This window comes from Oculina patagonica, chromosome 2, assembly GCF_052425735.1.
Source record: "Oculina patagonica isolate OP01 chromosome 2, crgOcupat, whole genome shotgun sequence".
NCBI classification, from domain to species: Eukaryota; Metazoa; Cnidaria; class Anthozoa; order Scleractinia; family Oculinidae; genus Oculina; species Oculina patagonica.
Window position 1 is genome coordinate 38,717,139 of NC_135759.1, and position 16,679 is coordinate 38,733,817.

The 16,679-nt window shown below is 39.1% G+C and overlaps 1 protein-coding gene and 2 long non-coding RNA genes across 3 annotated transcripts; all 3 read right to left on the bottom strand.

Annotated features, from left to right (window-relative positions):
• Positions 1-434: 434 nt before the first annotated feature.
• On the bottom strand, positions 435-3,248 carry LOC144644690 (uncharacterized). Its single transcript, XR_013569165.1, has 4 exons — positions 3,123-3,248; positions 2,075-2,123; positions 848-965; positions 435-547 (listed from the first exon to the last, which is right to left on the bottom strand). It is a non-coding gene; the product is annotated as an uncharacterized LOC144644690 (long non-coding RNA).
• A 484-nt stretch (positions 3,249-3,732) lies between these two features.
• On the bottom strand, positions 3,733-7,176 carry LOC144644692 (uncharacterized). Its single transcript, XR_013569168.1, has 4 exons — positions 7,016-7,176; positions 6,213-6,260; positions 5,171-5,289; positions 3,733-4,828 (listed from the first exon to the last, which is right to left on the bottom strand). It is a non-coding gene; the product is annotated as an uncharacterized LOC144644692 (long non-coding RNA).
• A 7,942-nt stretch (positions 7,177-15,118) lies between these two features.
• Positions 15,119-16,664, bottom strand: LOC144642362 (uncharacterized). Its single transcript, XM_078501327.1, has 2 exons — positions 16,640-16,664; positions 15,119-16,455 (listed from the first exon to the last, which is right to left on the bottom strand). Exons 1-2 carry the CDS (start codon positions 16,662-16,664, stop codon positions 15,119-15,121), a joined length of 1,362 nt encoding a protein of 453 aa, XP_078357453.1.
• Between the last annotated feature and the right edge of the window lie 15 nt (positions 16,665-16,679).

The window sequence follows — 16,679 nt, forward strand, 5'->3', positions numbered from 1 at the left end:
GAAAGAAAGAAAGAAAGAGAGAAATAAATAAAAAAAAATATATTTATAAAAAAATTTTTTTTAAAAAAAAAAAAAAATATTTTTTTTTTTTTTTTTTTTTTTTTTTTTTTTGGGTTTGGTGGGGGGGGGGGGGGGGGGGGGGGGGGGGGGGGGGTTTTTTTTTTTTTTTGGGGGGGGGGGGGGGTGGGGGGGGGGGGGGGGGGGGGGGGTAAAGCATATATTTAGAGAAATTATCTTGATAAGAAGCAGCGTTTTCGATTTTGTGGAGCAACTTTTTGAGAAATTACGGGCAACTTTTTGGAAAATCTCGAGCTACTTGTGGAAAGCCCTAGTCATGACGATATTTGGATTAAAGTCTTCCGTTGCTAAAATACCGGTAAATAAATAAACTACACACCCCACCCTCCAAAGAGGCAAACAAATTATAGACAAACTTTTGTAACACTGAATGCTCTTTACTTTGTTTAATTATTCCTTCAATCTCGCTAAACTGTTATATGAAAACTGTCCGTGCTAGGTCCATCATCTTGAGAGGACTCAGTGAGATCTAAAAGAGAAGAAAAGGCAGTTTGCTAATAAGTTCGAGAAATATCTTGAATATCTTATAGCTTGAAACGCGAACGAGATATTTGCATTACTGGACCCAAGTTAAGCGGTGGATAAACGACCTTAATTAAATGCCTGGAACTCGAATCTAGTCCCAGGGTTAATAACCAATAATGACTTTTTACCACGTGTGGTTAAAATAACAAGAACCTTCACTACATAGTAAGTTACCCATAACAAACCAAAATATTGGTGGAAAGGGAAATTCTTATGTCTATTTCCTGGCTGCTTAGACACATACCGGTTATGAGCAATCGTCGAGACATTCCTGGGGCATAGAGCAGCCCCGATTATGACATTTCATCACTTCTGGGCAGTAGCATTCGTCTTGGATACGGTAATTACAGGAATAACAATTTCCTGTGTGAAATGAAAAAGCGTCAATAGCTCAAGTAAATTAAGGCAGTGGTTCTCAGACCTTTTTCATATTTTCTGAGAACTTTTAGAAATCACATTTCGGTGGGCGGTAATGTAAATAAAAAATTCTCAAATGATTTAAGATAATCAAGCAAGGATATTTTTAGTAAAAGATTTTGGTCACGTGATTGACCACGCCCTACAGTTCGAGAAAACCATTGTTAACGATTCCCACCACTTGTCGCACTAAAAGATAAAGTTTTATTGCATGAAAACCATTACCCTAAGAAGGGTTTAGGGAATCTGCTCGGAATGAAACAAAACATTTAACTGGACAAAAGTTATTTCCTATCTTTGACTAGTGCCAGTCCCTCTCAAATATTTAATAAATCTACTAACAAGACATTAAACAGTTTTCTCCCATTCCGACCGGCGTTTGAAAGTAAGTACTAGTAGCCATTACTCTGATATAACGTTGGCTCTTCCTTTAATCTCTAAATAGTGAGAATTTCTTGTTGTAAAATTGTCACGCAATCATGCGTAGTTAGTCACGTGATTGAAATATGATATGCATTACACAAAAAAAGTTGGCTGGTTTTTGGTCGTGATTAACTTTAAATTTCAATTTTGCAGATATCTCTTATTGCTTTTAGTATAGACCACCCCCTCTCAAATATGACGAGAACTAGGCCTTAACCTACTTGAGAGGGGAAGCGCTAGCAGCTATTCAAGGAGATTGAGAAAAAATAATGAGTTTTGGCTCAGTACGATGAAGTTAAACGGTACCTGACAAAATAATGGGGTAACCTGTGATGAAGAAGGCATCTCGCTTTTTCGATCCGGTTTTCTAAAGGATTGCAGGATTGCTATAACGGAATTTATATTAGCCTCTTATATCATAATTAATTGCCTTTTTGGGGGGGGATCGTTTTTTTGTTTGTTGTTGTTGTTTTTTTGCGGTTTGCGGAGGAACCGGTTCTCGATCCTTAGGCTACTACGGTTTTCGGGTTACTTAGCAGCTAACTTTACAAATAATGTGTCTGTGCGTTATGAAAATCAAAATTGCAGAAATGGACATTTTAGGATTACAATAAGAATAAAGGCTCGATTCCCAGCGTCTTTGGAAATGAAGGGATCAAAGTCTGATTTTTTCTCGCTATCTGAAAATAAAAAAAATTAATAGTAAACAGTCAGTCCTTATGGCCCCTCATTTTTTTGTTCCACTTAAGGGCGTGGAAAAAGTTTACACTCACAGTAGTGAGTCAGTAGTTACACTGAAGCTTTACGGGGGATAACAGTGCGTGATGAACAATCATAATAGTTTTGTTATTCTCCGTCATTTTGATTGACAGGGAGCAGTGTGAAATTTAATTTGTTTTCATATTTTAAAGTGCTCATGCTCTAAGTATAATAAATGAAGTTTACAAGTTAAAAAAACGAAATTAAAATTTTAATATTGTTGCAAATTACATACATGACAGATGTTTCTGTTTTCCCTTTTTTAAAGAAAGAAGAACTGAACTCAAATGACCGACAGGAAGTCACATTGTGACTGCCCTGGATAGATAACACAAACACACACACACAATAACTGAAACAAAACAAGATCCTAATAATTATTATTGTGCGACATCTTGTAGTATTCAACTCAATTTGAGCGCATTGGCCTAATCATTAGTGTGTCCGGGTTTGAGCCCTATCCGGGGCACTGCGTTGTGTCCTTGGGCTTTACTCTCACAGTGCTTCACTCCACCCAGGTGTATAAATGGGTACCGGAGAATTTTTGCTGTGGGTTACCCTGCGATGGACTGGCATCCCAACCAGGGGAAGTAAAAATACTCGTAATCGCTTTATGCTACGAAACTGGGATAAGGTTCGGCCTGATGGGCCACTAGGCTTTACCTATGTACTTAACTACTTGTATTTTTTCTTTCCTTTCTGTGTGTCACAACCCAGATAAAGCAGATTAATTCTTTCCTATGCTGTGGTTAAAAAAAACCTAAAAGGTTAAGGGTAATACTAAAACCAGAACTGAAAAAACAAGGATTGTAAAGATTGTTAGAGGTTACAAATGAACAACTTAAATAAAATGAAAGCTAAATTTTACAAAAATAACTCCTTTAACAGTTCTCATAGTTAATGTGGATCAGCTTCCTTACCCCTGTTGTTCCTTTTAAATGGAACTTTTGCCATGACAATGACGGCTGCCAGGAAAACCAGCGAAAAAATAACAGCGTATTTCATCATGTAGGAACAAGAACTTAACTTCACTTGGCCACTCCACTTACTTGAGAAAATGGTTTCTCCGAGAAAAAAAAAAATAAACTTATAACATGCAACACTTTGCAATAATTGTTTTCAATCTCTTCATTTGATAGATGGGCAATTTTGTTCGCGGAAATGAAAGCTTATCGACATTAATCAAAGCCATGTATTGCAATTCACGACTCTGTTTGCTAAGCAATACAAAACCTGTGTACATTTCTGTACTCTGATTTTCCTTGGTTTCTCCGAGAAAATAAAATTATACTTCTAACAACAGTTTGCAATAATTTTATTTATTTATCTTTTCGTTTGATTGTTGGGCAGTATTGTTCACCGAAATGATAGCTTATAGCCCTGTATTGCAATTCATGTTTCTGTTTCCTGAGCAATACAACAACTATGTACATTTCTGCATTCTGATTTTCCTTGGTTTCTCTGAGAAAATGAAATTAAACTTTAAACAACAGTTTACAATAATTTTCTTTATTTATCTCTTCATTTGATTGATGGACAATAATGTTCACGGAAATGAAAGCTTATCGACGTTAATCAAAGCCCTGTATTGCAATTCATGTTTCTGTTTGCTGAGCAATACAACAACTATGTACATTTCTCAGTTTCAAAACGAGTCTGAAACCATTCATATGAAAATGATCTTCACCTACAGGTCCATTTTCATGCAATACCCGATTCCCTCTATAGCGCGCGCCTGCAGGGAATCACGGTAGTTGTATTCATCAAACCATGCGCGAGACTCAGCAATGTGCATCGTTGTTGAGTCTCGCGCATGGTTTAATGAATACAACTACCGTGATTCCCTGCAGGCGCGCGCTATAGAGGGAATCGGGTATTCAAATCAAATTGAATGGTTTTGCACGTATATTGTTTTGATACGAGTTCAAACCACCTCCTATCCACACTCGACTGGGAGAGGCTAGCTATTTTCTCGAAGAAAGAAAAAAGAAAGCTTTAATAATGTATAAAACCATGAATGGACTTACCCCAGATTACCTACAAACGTTTTCTCTCAGCGTCACTCTGTTTATAACTTGAGAGACTCTGAGGGAAAGCTGACGCTACCCAAACCAAATACCAACTATTTAAAACGAAGCTTTTCTTACAGCGGCGCTATGCTCTGGAATAACATGCCCAAATGTCTTAAAAATACCGCATCAGTTAATAATTTTAAGAAAATTATCAAGAAGGTAGCTGACGTATCGGATTCCCACACGGCAATCATGTAAAGCAGTTTTAGTTTTAGTTTCTTTAATACTTGAGCTTATTGTAACTGATGGTTTCCCGTGTTTAAATAAAGTTTTTACATTACATTGCATTACAAAGGATAACTCGGAAATGGCCTATAAAAAAACTACTGGAAGTCTGAGACTTGTTTAAGATCCGACTCTTTGGCTGCTAAAGAAATTAAACGGTTCGTTAGTGTTCGGAAAGTCTAGTAAGCCATGCAATTCTGCCATAGACTAATTTTTGCAACACTGAATGCTCTTAACTTAGTTTTATTTTTCTTTCAATCTCGTTAAACTGATATATGATGATTGTAGCTCCGTGGTAGGTCCATCGTCTTCGGAAAACTCAGTGGGATCTAAAAGGGAGGGAAAGGCAGTTTGATAATAAATTTACGCTCACTCATATTGATTGATGGACGTTTTTTTAAAAAAAGCATCCCGCAGCTCGTGCACGTGCCAGTACAGATTTAAAGCCGTTTGAGAGTCAAGATGTCAATGTCAAGGAATGCAAGCACACAAAACGGCTGGAAATCTAGTCCCAGGTTTATTTGATAACTAATTGAATCCATGCTTTTTGCTCCTACTAGTTTAAAGCAACAAGAATCTTCACTTCATAGTAAGTTACCTATTACAAAGTATAATATTGTGGAAAGGGATCTCAAAAGGTATATTACCCGACTTATTTGACAAACACATACCGCTTATACACAAATTTGGACACATTCATCGGGCAAAGGGCAGCCCCAAGAATGACACTTCACCACTTCTGGGCAGTAGCACTGTTCTTGGATGTAGCCTTCACAGTAATAACAATTCCCTACGTGAAATGAAATTGTGTCAGTATATGTATATATACGTGTATTTTGGGGAGCAGGCAGGTAGCGCAGTGGCAAGAGCGCTCGCTTCCCACCGATGTGACCCACACATCGGTCAAACGCAGCGCGCGTGCGCAGTACATGTGTAATTGCCGCCAAAATCTTTCCATACAAAGTCTTAAATTTTCCGTAAACATTTGCTTCAAAGCCAAAAGTAAACGCCGTCTCTGGAAAATTAAGGTTTATACGCCGCTTATAGATCTCCACTGAGTGTCCCAGCTTGAACTGTTCTTTCACCGTACTATTTTTTTTAACAATTTCTTGCAAAAGTTTGCCCATTTTCGAGTCAAAAGCTCGAGGCGGAAAAGACCGGATGTGACTTCAATTTTTTCGTTTGACCGCTGTGAAGATGTGACCCTGGTGTGACTCCGGGAGCAGCGTCATATGTGGTTTGTCATGAGTTTGTTTTTGGTTCTCGTCCTTGCTCCGAGGGTTTTTACCGGGTCCTCCAGTTTTCCTACCTCCTCACTAAACACTTCTTAATTCCATTTTGATCGGGAATCCAGGGGCAACTGGATTTGTTTGACTGCGGTTAACGAACAAGCGACAAAAGGTGAGAAATATAACGACAAACAACAAAGTAAGAAACTTTTAACTAATTAATGACAGCCGACATGGGGAACCCCTCATTCAGACCCGACTCGCGAAAAAGGGTGAAAAATATAACTGACAAACGACAAAGTAAGAAAAAAAAATTAACTGACAGCCGACATGTGGACCTTCCCTCTACGGCGCGCGCCTGCAGGGAATCATGGTAGTTGTATTCATCAAACTGATGCTCGAGACTTGGCAACGATGAATACAACTAACAAGATTCCCTGCAGGTGCGTGCCATAGAGGGAATCAGGCATTAGTGCATGTTTACCGGCATCTCTAGAAATGAAGGGATTAAAGTCTGCTTTCTTCTCGCCACCTAAAAATCGAAAATTAATCAGAGAAAGTTAAAATAATATTGAAAAAATAAAACACAAAATAAAAAACAAAAAATCTGTAAATTGTTTTTTTTTTTTTAATTTGCCCGATTTTAACTGCTTCATATTGCGTTGCACTTGATGACGCAGAAGAAGGTCATTTACTCTCGCAGTAGTTACACTGAAGCTTATGTGTGGTAAACGGTCAGAGAGCCTTTGGCTTATATTTAATATGTTTTCATATCATGATTTTCAAGTGGTCATGCTGGAGTTACAATGTACTTTTCAAGAAGAAAACGAAAAGTTTAATCATGCTGCAGACTAAAAGAGTGAAAGATGTCCTTTTTTCGATTTTCCTTTTGCTGAAGGAAGGGGAGCAAAACGTTTGTAGAACAACTTAAGTGTAGATGTTTTTTAATTTATAATTTAAATGGACGAAAACTCCACATACTACTGCTACTGGATGGATAAAATTCGGACACATAAGACACAATAAAAAGACAACACAAGGAACTTTTTTTCTGGTAACAAATTTAAGCCAAATAAACCTAAAGAGCCGGACTATGTTACTATAAAATAGATCACTTTTTTTATGAAAGTTACCTTCAAAGTGTGGGAAAACGTAAAATAAAAGTTTACTAAAGATTGTAAAGATTGAGATAAAAGGCAAATGAGGAACGTAAAAGATATCAGCTAAATTTTATCGGTTAAACTCCTTTGACAGTTTTCAAAGGTAATGTGCATATAACTTCCTTACCCCTGCCGTTCATTTTGAATGGAACCTTTGCCATGACAATGGCGGCTGCAAGAAAAACCAGCGAAAAAACAACAGCGTATTTCATCGTGTAAGAACAAGAGCAGAACTCCACTTGACCACTCCACTTACTTCTGAAAATGGTTTCACCGTGAAAATAAATTAAACTTATACCACCCTTTTTTTTAATTGTCCTTACTTATCTCTTCACTTGATTCATGGCCAATATATTTCGCGAAAATGACAGCTTATCCACGTCAATCAAAGCCCTTATGTTGTTTCATGACCAAAAAGCTACTGTTGAAACTATATTTTTTTAATTCCCTGTTCTGCTTTATTAAGGCGGTTGTGCTATGGCTAGAATTATAATTATTGTAAATGTTACCTAGTATGTTATAATGCGCATGCACACATTTGGGCCTTGCTCCAGTTCGTGTTATGGTTATGGGAGGGAAGTTAACCTGCGATCAGGCGGGTTTTTTTACAAAAAATGACGCCTGACCGCACGTTAGAGGGGAGTTCCATGGTAACATTTGTTGCGTCTTGTTAATTTTATAAAATGACACACGAGGAAAAGAAAGCGAGGCATAACTCTCTTCTGAAATATTCTTTGCATTATTTCCTCTACAGAGGTCTGTATTCGGTGAAATTGTGACAACTAAAAACAACGAAAAAGGAACCGAAACAATTGCGTTGGTGAAAGTTATATTCCTAGTGCAAGTCAAATGAAGCAGTCTACCTCGGGCCTTTTCTTGCTTACAGCTCCAACAAGAATACAAAATGATTCTGTTGAAAGAAAGCTAAACTTACAATTAAAGGGACATGGTCAGCATTGTCACAATATTTTAAGTCATTTTTCTGATTACTTCCAAATTAAAGGAAACCTCAAAATAATATTTGTGTGGCAGACGTTAGTGATTTGCTAAGCCTAATTTTATGGCCAAAATATGTTTTCACTTTTTGAACGAAATTTTATCGACCAGTTTCTCGGATCTTCCCTTGAATTTCTTGTTGTTTTATGCCTTCATTTAGCCGCTTTTTCTTGATGTGACAGCTCAAATAGTTGATCAAAAGGCGCCTTGTAACGTTGGCATCAATGACGTATCAATCGACATTAATCAGAGAGGAAGACAAGAACAGTGTTAGTCAAGGCTCCCCTTCAGTCCAAAAAAATGTTTATCACAAGCACGGGGAAATGTACATAATCTTTTTGTTTAGAGTCTTGTTAATTAAGGAAGCGGCAGATTGTTTGGACACTGCACAGTCAAATGATTTTCTTGGTTAAATTTTTAAACTAGAAAATAAGAAAAACAACTAATTGTTTTAAAAGTAATTACAAAGAACTTGTTAGTGTGGTTTTAAGTATTTCAACATTTGCAGTTTAAAACAATCTATGAACTCGCATAATTTCACAAAACTGATCCGTTCCCGCCATGTGCATCACGGCATGTTACTGTTATGTTATCACACATTAGCAATTCAAATGTAAACGCGTATCAGTTGAAAAGGCTGTAGTCACGCAAGCATCTTAACTACAACACTCTATTAATTACTTGAAGTTCATTCCTCTGAAAAAACTGCATGAAACCTCAGATGTTCGCTATGGTAGTCTGATGGGAGGTAGGTATGGCTCAATATACTTAATTTAATGCATCAGTCAATTCCAGCAGTACCCATCCCCCCCCCCCCGGGCAACCCCGGGGCATTTCCTAATGTTGCCCGTCCCGAGGGTGGGGCATTTGCGTACCTCGGGTTGACCCCCGGGCATTTGACACGTACTTTCAAAACCGTGGAGTGAGTCGCGTATTCGTGATGGAGGCGTTTATTGGCCAAGACGTGGACTACGTTGCAGATTAGCTAGTTCACGAATGACTAGAGAAGCTCGTGGATGTTCGTGGATGTTTTTAAAGGTATATTTTCTCAATTTTAGATATTTCTTCATTGCTTAGAAGCAACAACTTGTATTATATTCTTATATCACCTATCGAGAGATTGAAAACAATTAACCCGGGAGCGGGGCATTTGCCCGGTTCCTTCATCCCCACCCCGGGGAATTTGCCAATTTTTTTTAAAGAAATGCTAATGCCTGGGGGTTAGCCCGGGGGGGGGATGGGCACTGCTGGAATTGACTGATGCATAACGAGTTGAATCTCTCAAACATGATATCAGATGAATATTTTACTGATACACGCAGGATAGCAAGAGTTTGTTTACTATAATGTAGACCCGGGATTATAGCACTCGTCGACTAGTTTTAATAAAGTGCCCCCATGTAGACCCACTCCGACCGACAGCCACAGACTGAACCACAATGACTGACAGGAAAAAGACCCAGTGCCGCCGCGCCCCAGAGGTGCAGAGCCCCCGGGAAGAACAAGGTGCAGGAGGTGACACAGAGCGCTACCCAGCACGACCGCGAACAACGGAAAGCGCGCCCAGGGAGCGGACGAGAGACAGACACCACAGGAGAGAGAAGAAAACCGACCACCCGGACGCGAAGGGACAGGGGCGACACGGAGCCCAGGACCCACCCCCCCAGAGGAGGGAAGGCGCGGCGCCCCCGCCCCCGGCGCCCGACCGACAGGGCGAGGCCCCGACCTGCCCGCGATGACGCCCCCCCCCCCCGCCCCGCCCCCCGGAGCACGCCCGGAGCAGCCCAGCGACCCAGCCCGCGCCCCCCCCCCCCGCCGGCCCGCGCCCGCGCCCCGGCCGGGCCCCGGGGACCCCCCTGCAGGAGTCACCTAACAGCCCAAAAACAACCCAGGGCCCAGCTCCACAGTCTCCCTCCAGGTAAGGGCGACCCGAACACTACGCTCGAGCTCAAGTAACAAGTCAGAGGGCGCGACCCAGGAGGAGTGTGGAGCTAGAGGCAGGGTCCCCCCCAGTACGGGGGGGGGCAGCGGACGACAGAGACGGGGTACGAGGGAGGGAAGGGGACGGGGCCGGCACGCGCTCACACGGCTGCGAAGAGGGAGGGAGCGGGGAAAGAGGGGCGGGAAGCAGAGGAGGCGAGAGCGGGCGCGCGAGCAGGGGCACGGCGGAGGGGGGAAGGGGGAGAGAAGAGGAAAAGGGCGAAAGAGAAAAGAACGAAGGAGAAGAAGGAGAGCAAAGTCAAAGGACGGGATAGAGGGGAGGAGTAGTGCGGAGACCAAAAAAAAAAAAAAAGAGGGTGGCGAGGAAGGAGGAGCGGAAGCGAGGGGAGAGAAAGAGAAGCCCACAGGCAAAGGAAGAGGAGGCACAACACGCAGAACCGAGACCACAAGACGCGCAGAGACGCCCAGCCAGAAAGGGAGCTGTCAGAGTGACGACGCAGGACGCACGGCTCCACGGCAGAGACGCGAAACAGCAGGGAGGGAAAGAGCACGAACGAAGACAACCGCCCAGTTAAAAATAGTAATGCTGTCTACCGGGAAGATGGGATTCACATCTGGTTCATAAAGGCAACGGTTCTTCGACACTTCAAATCGATATTGACTCTCTTAAAACTGTTTGATATTAGATATTTGCTAAACCAATACAAGAGCACTTGTTGTGGCCGGCCTTAGTTCTGTATCTTTGTATCTACAGCTTAAACTGATTGTGGTTTGAAGGAGGCTCGATGTAGTTTTTTTAAAATTGACTCTTGGCATTCATTTTTTTGATATGTTCAAGTATAGTAGATTGACAACCTGTACACAAAATTTTAGGAAAATCTGTAAGAGCTTTTTAGAGTAAATCAAGAATGAAGTTCTTGGTATTTCCGTATAATTTCCTACAATCGGCAGTCGATATATTTTAACAAATTAAAGCAAAAAGTCTTTCGCTTTAAGTTAATGGTCTTTGATGGTGTAAGAATTTATATTTCAGTGAGAGTAACTGTGCTCAAATAATACGAAACAATTTTAAAGCGCCTATTTTACAGTAAAACGGTGTTTTTCTGAAAATTTCATTCTTGATTTACTTGAAAACGCTCTTACAGATTTTTCTAAAATTTCGTTAACAGTTAGTCAATCTACTAAACTTTAACATATCAAAAAATAAACACCAAGAGTCAGTCTAGATTTCGAGAAAATCAAGCTTGTTTGAGAACAAAAGAAAACGTAAATCGTTGCTATGGTAACCTTTGTGACTAAGTGACGGGTAAAAAATTAAAATTTGGTCATATTTGATCATTATGGTGTATTATGGCAAAAATCGAACATTGGCCTCCTAGATAATTTTAATTTTTAAAACAACCACCCTTCGGCTAAAAAAACTACATCGAGCCTCCTGAATGCAAGGAAACGTTCTTGTTTTGGGATTATTCCGTTTTCTCTGTTTTCGCAAAGTAAACATCAAAAAATAACTCGTTTATGTTGGCAGGTTGACATCACTGAGTCGGTCATCGAAGGCCTGACAAGTTCGACTGCACTATGAATACAGCGAATAAATAAATTATGTATGAAAAAATAGCCGGAATATCCTCAACGACGGAGCAGAAAAACGAATTTATTTGTTAGGTCTCTGGAGTACTTTCCCGTCAGATAATCACTAACAAACCGCAACTTGAAAAATTTAAATTAATTTAAATTTAAATTTAAATTAAATATTCAATTGCCAATGTCGTGTAGTGAAGTAGGTAGCAGTATGTTTCATTATATATGTGTATTACATGAAGTAAAAGAAGGGCACGATGGAAGAAATAAACAAGCGCATGGCCGGTTACATAAATGTATTCGTTTTCGCTCTGACTTATATATTAATAAGACAAAACGGTTATAAATTACTCATAATTTTTTTTTGTAATAACTTTTATGCTTCTTGTTTCTTATTTGACTAGAAAAAAAATTTAGTTGGAAATAAATTGCATGACTTTTTATTTCAAATAACAGTGTTTCAGAGGTGTTAATATTAGCTTTAAAAAAACAACCAGGCCTCTTCACTATCATGGGCTTGTCACTGTTTTGAACCAGAGTCATTCCCTCATAAATTTAAGAATAATACGTGAATTTTCTAAAGCTGGCTCTCCGTTTTTTTTTTTTTTTTTTTTTTTTTTGCATTCCACTTGTTAGCTCTGCAGGGCATATTTTAGCATCACTACGATCGTTTCCAGTTGTTTTCTTATGTTATTTTTTTTATTTTTTTATTTTGTCAATCACATACAATGCCATGGATTTTTGGTAAGTTTCTTTTTATTTTCGAATATTTTACCTTATGCATGATCCAGTGGAGAATGCATTCTGGGAAACGTAACTATCCAATGATGACGCGATTCTTCTTTCTGCCATTTTTGATTGTTGTTTTTTTTACTAATTTGTATTATCTTATTTAATAGCATTTATTTTCGTTGCTGTGCAAACGAAGTGTTTCCTCGCCTTTGGTATGTATTCACCTTTACCTGAACTTTCAAAATATATATTGCTTTAGTTCTTTTGCCCCTGTGATTCTACCATATTTTGTACCAAATGTAGTGGTTTTCTTTTTCATAATTATTTATTAACTTTTTTGTGTTGTCTTCTAACTTTTTTTATTAGTCTATTGAAGTTATTTTTCTATTTATTTGGCATTGATTTATTACAGTTACACTGCCATTTAAAATTTAAACCTCTATATTTTAAATTTAATCAGCTCAAGAAAAAGATTTTTACTCCTTTTTCAGATAATCATTTTTAGATTGATATATTTTAGTTTTTATATTTTAGTAATAATTTTTGAATTAACATTTTATCTTAGCTTTTAAATTTTTAATTTACATTTCGAGTTTTAATTAGGTTTTACCTAGATTTTAAATTGTGTGTGTTATTAGGGCGATCAGTGTTTGACATAATAAACATTTTGGTTTGTATCTGATCTAAAAATGTTAGTAAAAACGTATAAATTTTCAGTAACCCTCTGCTACCTTCATCAGAGTTAAAAAATTGGTTCAGTTTTTGCATAATAAGTTTTTATACGCCGCCGGTCTCTAGGGATGTTCCCGATGTTAAATAAACTTATGGGAAATACACATGCTCATTCACACAGTTAATGTCCTGGATAGAATGCAGCGCTTCTAGGAATAGGCGTTGTTGCCTATTGTTGACATTTCTTTCTAAAATTTCTACATAATCCGGATGAATGTCATGGCCTGTTGTTTCCGTGTGGAATCTTATTGCGCTTTCGTTATTAGATCTTGTGCCTGGCTTGTGCTCTGCGCCGCGCGAATTCCATGATCTTTTGCTCTTTCCCACATAGGCAAAATCACTTGTTTTGCATTTGACTTTGTACACAATTCCCTTGATCTGATTTGTGGCGGGGAGGTCTTTTGGTTTCTTAAAGATACTTCCCAGTGTTTTAACAGGCTTGAAAGTGGTTCTTATGTTTTCCCTGCTAAGGACACGTCGAACTCTCTCGGAAACACCCTTTTCTATGTAAGGGATTGAAGCGTAACCCCTTGGACTCTCTTGACTTTCTTGGTTTTCTGGCTGAAATTGTTTTTGCAGAGTGCTCAAACAATGCACAGGTACCGGGATTTTTTATGTCGAATTCATCAAGTTTCATCAACCTAGTAAAATCAACCTAGTAAAATGGTCCAGCTCACAACGAGTCTCTCGTCGCTCAGTTGGTTAGAGCGCCAACCGGTATCTGGGAAGCCATGGGTTCGATTCCCGTCGGGGACTCAGAATTTTTCTTTGTCCCATGCTCGTGTCATGTTGAATACTTCATCTTCATTATTTATTACCGAGCTTAAAATTTACCATCTTTATTATTTACCATATTATTGTTCTTGCCACTCCATGCAGCCCATTACCATTACTTCCAGCGTTCACTCCACCCTCCCCCTACCTGCCGAACGCACTCCCCTAATTTCCAATGATTACTAGTATTTTCGTGACATAGCCCCTTTAAATTTGAACCGCGAAACAGTGAGAACAAGTCGCGCAGTAGATCTAGAAGAAAGAAGAGATAAAACCTCTAGGGACAAGGTAGAGTATGGTATATTGCACTTGATAAAAAGGACGTATTTGGGTTTGCAATTGGATTATATGCAAAACGAAGGCAAATTCTGTTCTTCCTTCAGCGTACAAGAAGCACCCCTCCCTTCTCTCCCCCCCCCCCCCCTTTCAATTCTATTTTAATAAGATATCAAAGTTACAAAGAAAAACATAATAATAATAATAATAATAATAATAATAATAATAATAATACTAATAATAATAATAATAATAATAATAATAACAGTGATCTTTTATCAGGAGGCTCCACTCACTAGTGTGGTTTTCAGGGAGGTCCTGAGATAAAAATAATGGCATAAAAAATGAATTAAAAATTGAAATTATTACAGAGTTGATTAAAAACCTCTAAAAGCTAAAAACTATACGACTAAAAATATATAAAATTAAAATATTTAAATTCGTAGTAAAATTAATAAAAATACAATAAGTCATTTAAGATTTAAAAACTATCAGCTTATACTTGATATTACATTAATTTTTTGTGTAGGACATTCTTAAAGTCTCTTAAAGATAGCTTTTTGTTGTTGGCGGCAGGTCATTACAGTCAGCCAAAGCATTCCAGTCAAACAAAACAAGACTACGGGCTAACCGTGGGAACAGTGAGATTCACTACTATGCTTGGACTTGACAATGATCCGACTCTTTGGCTGCTAACGAAAGATTCGTCAGTGTTCGGAAAGTAAATGGTAAACGTCACAGCGTGCACTATTGAGTTACAGATGCACGCGGGAGGTTGCTAAGCACGAAAGAAGCGTAAGAGTCGCCCGAGGCAATAGCCAAGTGCATCTGTAACTCAATAGTGCACGCTGTGACGTTTACCATTTGTTTTATAGCACAACTTTTAGGCGATTTACAGTTTCTTTGAGGTAAAAGTGCGCGCGCTTATTTAAACAACTGCGTGTAGTGCTCGCGTAAACGCTGACGAAAGCCTAAAAGAAAAAACAAATAAACAAACTTTTAGAAATACAGTTAACAATAAATACAAGCGAAAATAATGAACGACGTTTCGGTGACATCCTGGCACCATTTTCAAGTTAAAATTCATATGCGAAAGAAAGTTATTTATACTAAGATAAAGGTGTGATAATGAATAAATTAAGATAAAAATAAATGTTCAATGTTTATGTTCATTAATGAGAACAATGTCCGTTTAAGTCTAAACAAATACCTTCACGCGAATTGAGTCCGACTGAGTGTTAAGGCTCGGTTTCTTCATGCGAATCCACAACATTTCGTGTATTAAGCAATCGAACTTTCCCTGACATTTCTTTAAGATCTTAAAATTGTTGGTCAGGTCGCCAACTTTATCAATTCGGTGTTCATTTTGAAGGTGTTTTCCAATGGCTGAAAATCGGTGTTCCTCAATGCGCTTATAAAGGTGACGGCTGGTGTAACCGACGTATTCTGCATCGCACAGATCACATACATAGTTATAAACAACGCACTGTTGATTTATTACAGGTGGTTTTGACTCCTGTAATTTGAGATCATCGCCAACTTTTCGGCTTCTAAAAACTGGCTGCAGTTTGTGGTCAAGTTTGTTACTCAAGTCCGAGAGGTGTTTCTTTACTATGTCCGCTGATTTCTGGTCCTTGAACGGCAGGACAATGCGGTAGATATTCTCTGTTTGAGGCGTCGATCGTGTGTCTTGTGACATCACTGAATTAACGAAATGGGTGATGGTGGAGTTGACAAGAGAATCTGGGTACTTGAGATTAGAAAACATCAGTTTAAGGCGTTCGCATTCTGTTGTGAATAGTTCCCATGTTGATGACAGGCGGTAAGCACGGTTTAGCATGGTTTTAACTAAGGATCTTTTGTAGCGGTTGTCGACGTGACTTTGGTGGTGTAAGAGCAGACCAGTGTTTGTTGGCTTACGGTAAACACTTGTTATCAGCTTGCAGCCCTTCTTGCATATCTCAATGCCCACAAATGGCAGCTTACCATTTGACGCGATCTCCATGGTGAAGGATATAGATGGATGACAGTTGTTCAAAGTCTTCAGAAAGGCTTCTGCGGTTTGTATGTCTTTCACTGTGGCTAGTGTATCATCTACGTAGCGTCTGTAGAAGTCTGGCAACTTGTTCTCGTTCTGTAGCTTTTCTTCGATGGAACAAAGAAAAGTATTAGCCATAAGGGGACCCAGAGGAGACCCCATCGCTACTCCGTCAATTTGTTGGTAGAGTTGACCGTTAAATTGGAATAGCTGTTCCTTTGTTGCTACTGACAACAGTTCAATTAAATCCCACTTGCTGATGTTTAGGTTGTGTGTGTTGTTGAACCAGTTATCAACAAAAGCTTTTTCAGCAAGGATCTCGATGGTTTCTTGTAGTGGGACGTTCGTAAATAGAGAAGAGACATCATAAGATACAAGGATGTCAGTTTCATTGAAGCTCAGATTGCGAATCTCGTCAGCGAAGGAAAATGTGTCAGATATTGTGTAGCTGTTGATTGACAAGGGCTTGAATACATGTGCTCCAATACATGTGCATCCTGAGAACTATGGTTGACCTCCGCAGAAAACACTATGAGAAAATGATGAGTGGCCATATCAACAAAGTTATGAAACTGCTACACAACGATCAAGATGTAGACAAGCACATCCAGAACATTTCCTCCTACAAGCTTTCATTCTTTCAAAAGCTCGTTCTGTGTCGAGGTTTGAAGTTCTCCTTACCGCAACGTATCTCTCCAATGGACATCCAAGCTAGCTTCGA

Bases quoted from the DNA above. Each gene is read 5' to 3' on its own strand.
- LOC144642362 (XM_078501327.1), bottom strand. From the start codon at position 16,664: ATGTCCATTGGAGAGATACGTTGCG. The intron at 16,456-16,639 runs GTAAGGAGAACT...CATAGTTCTCAG, and splicing joins CATTGGAGAGATACGTTGCG to GATGCACATGTATTGGAGCA.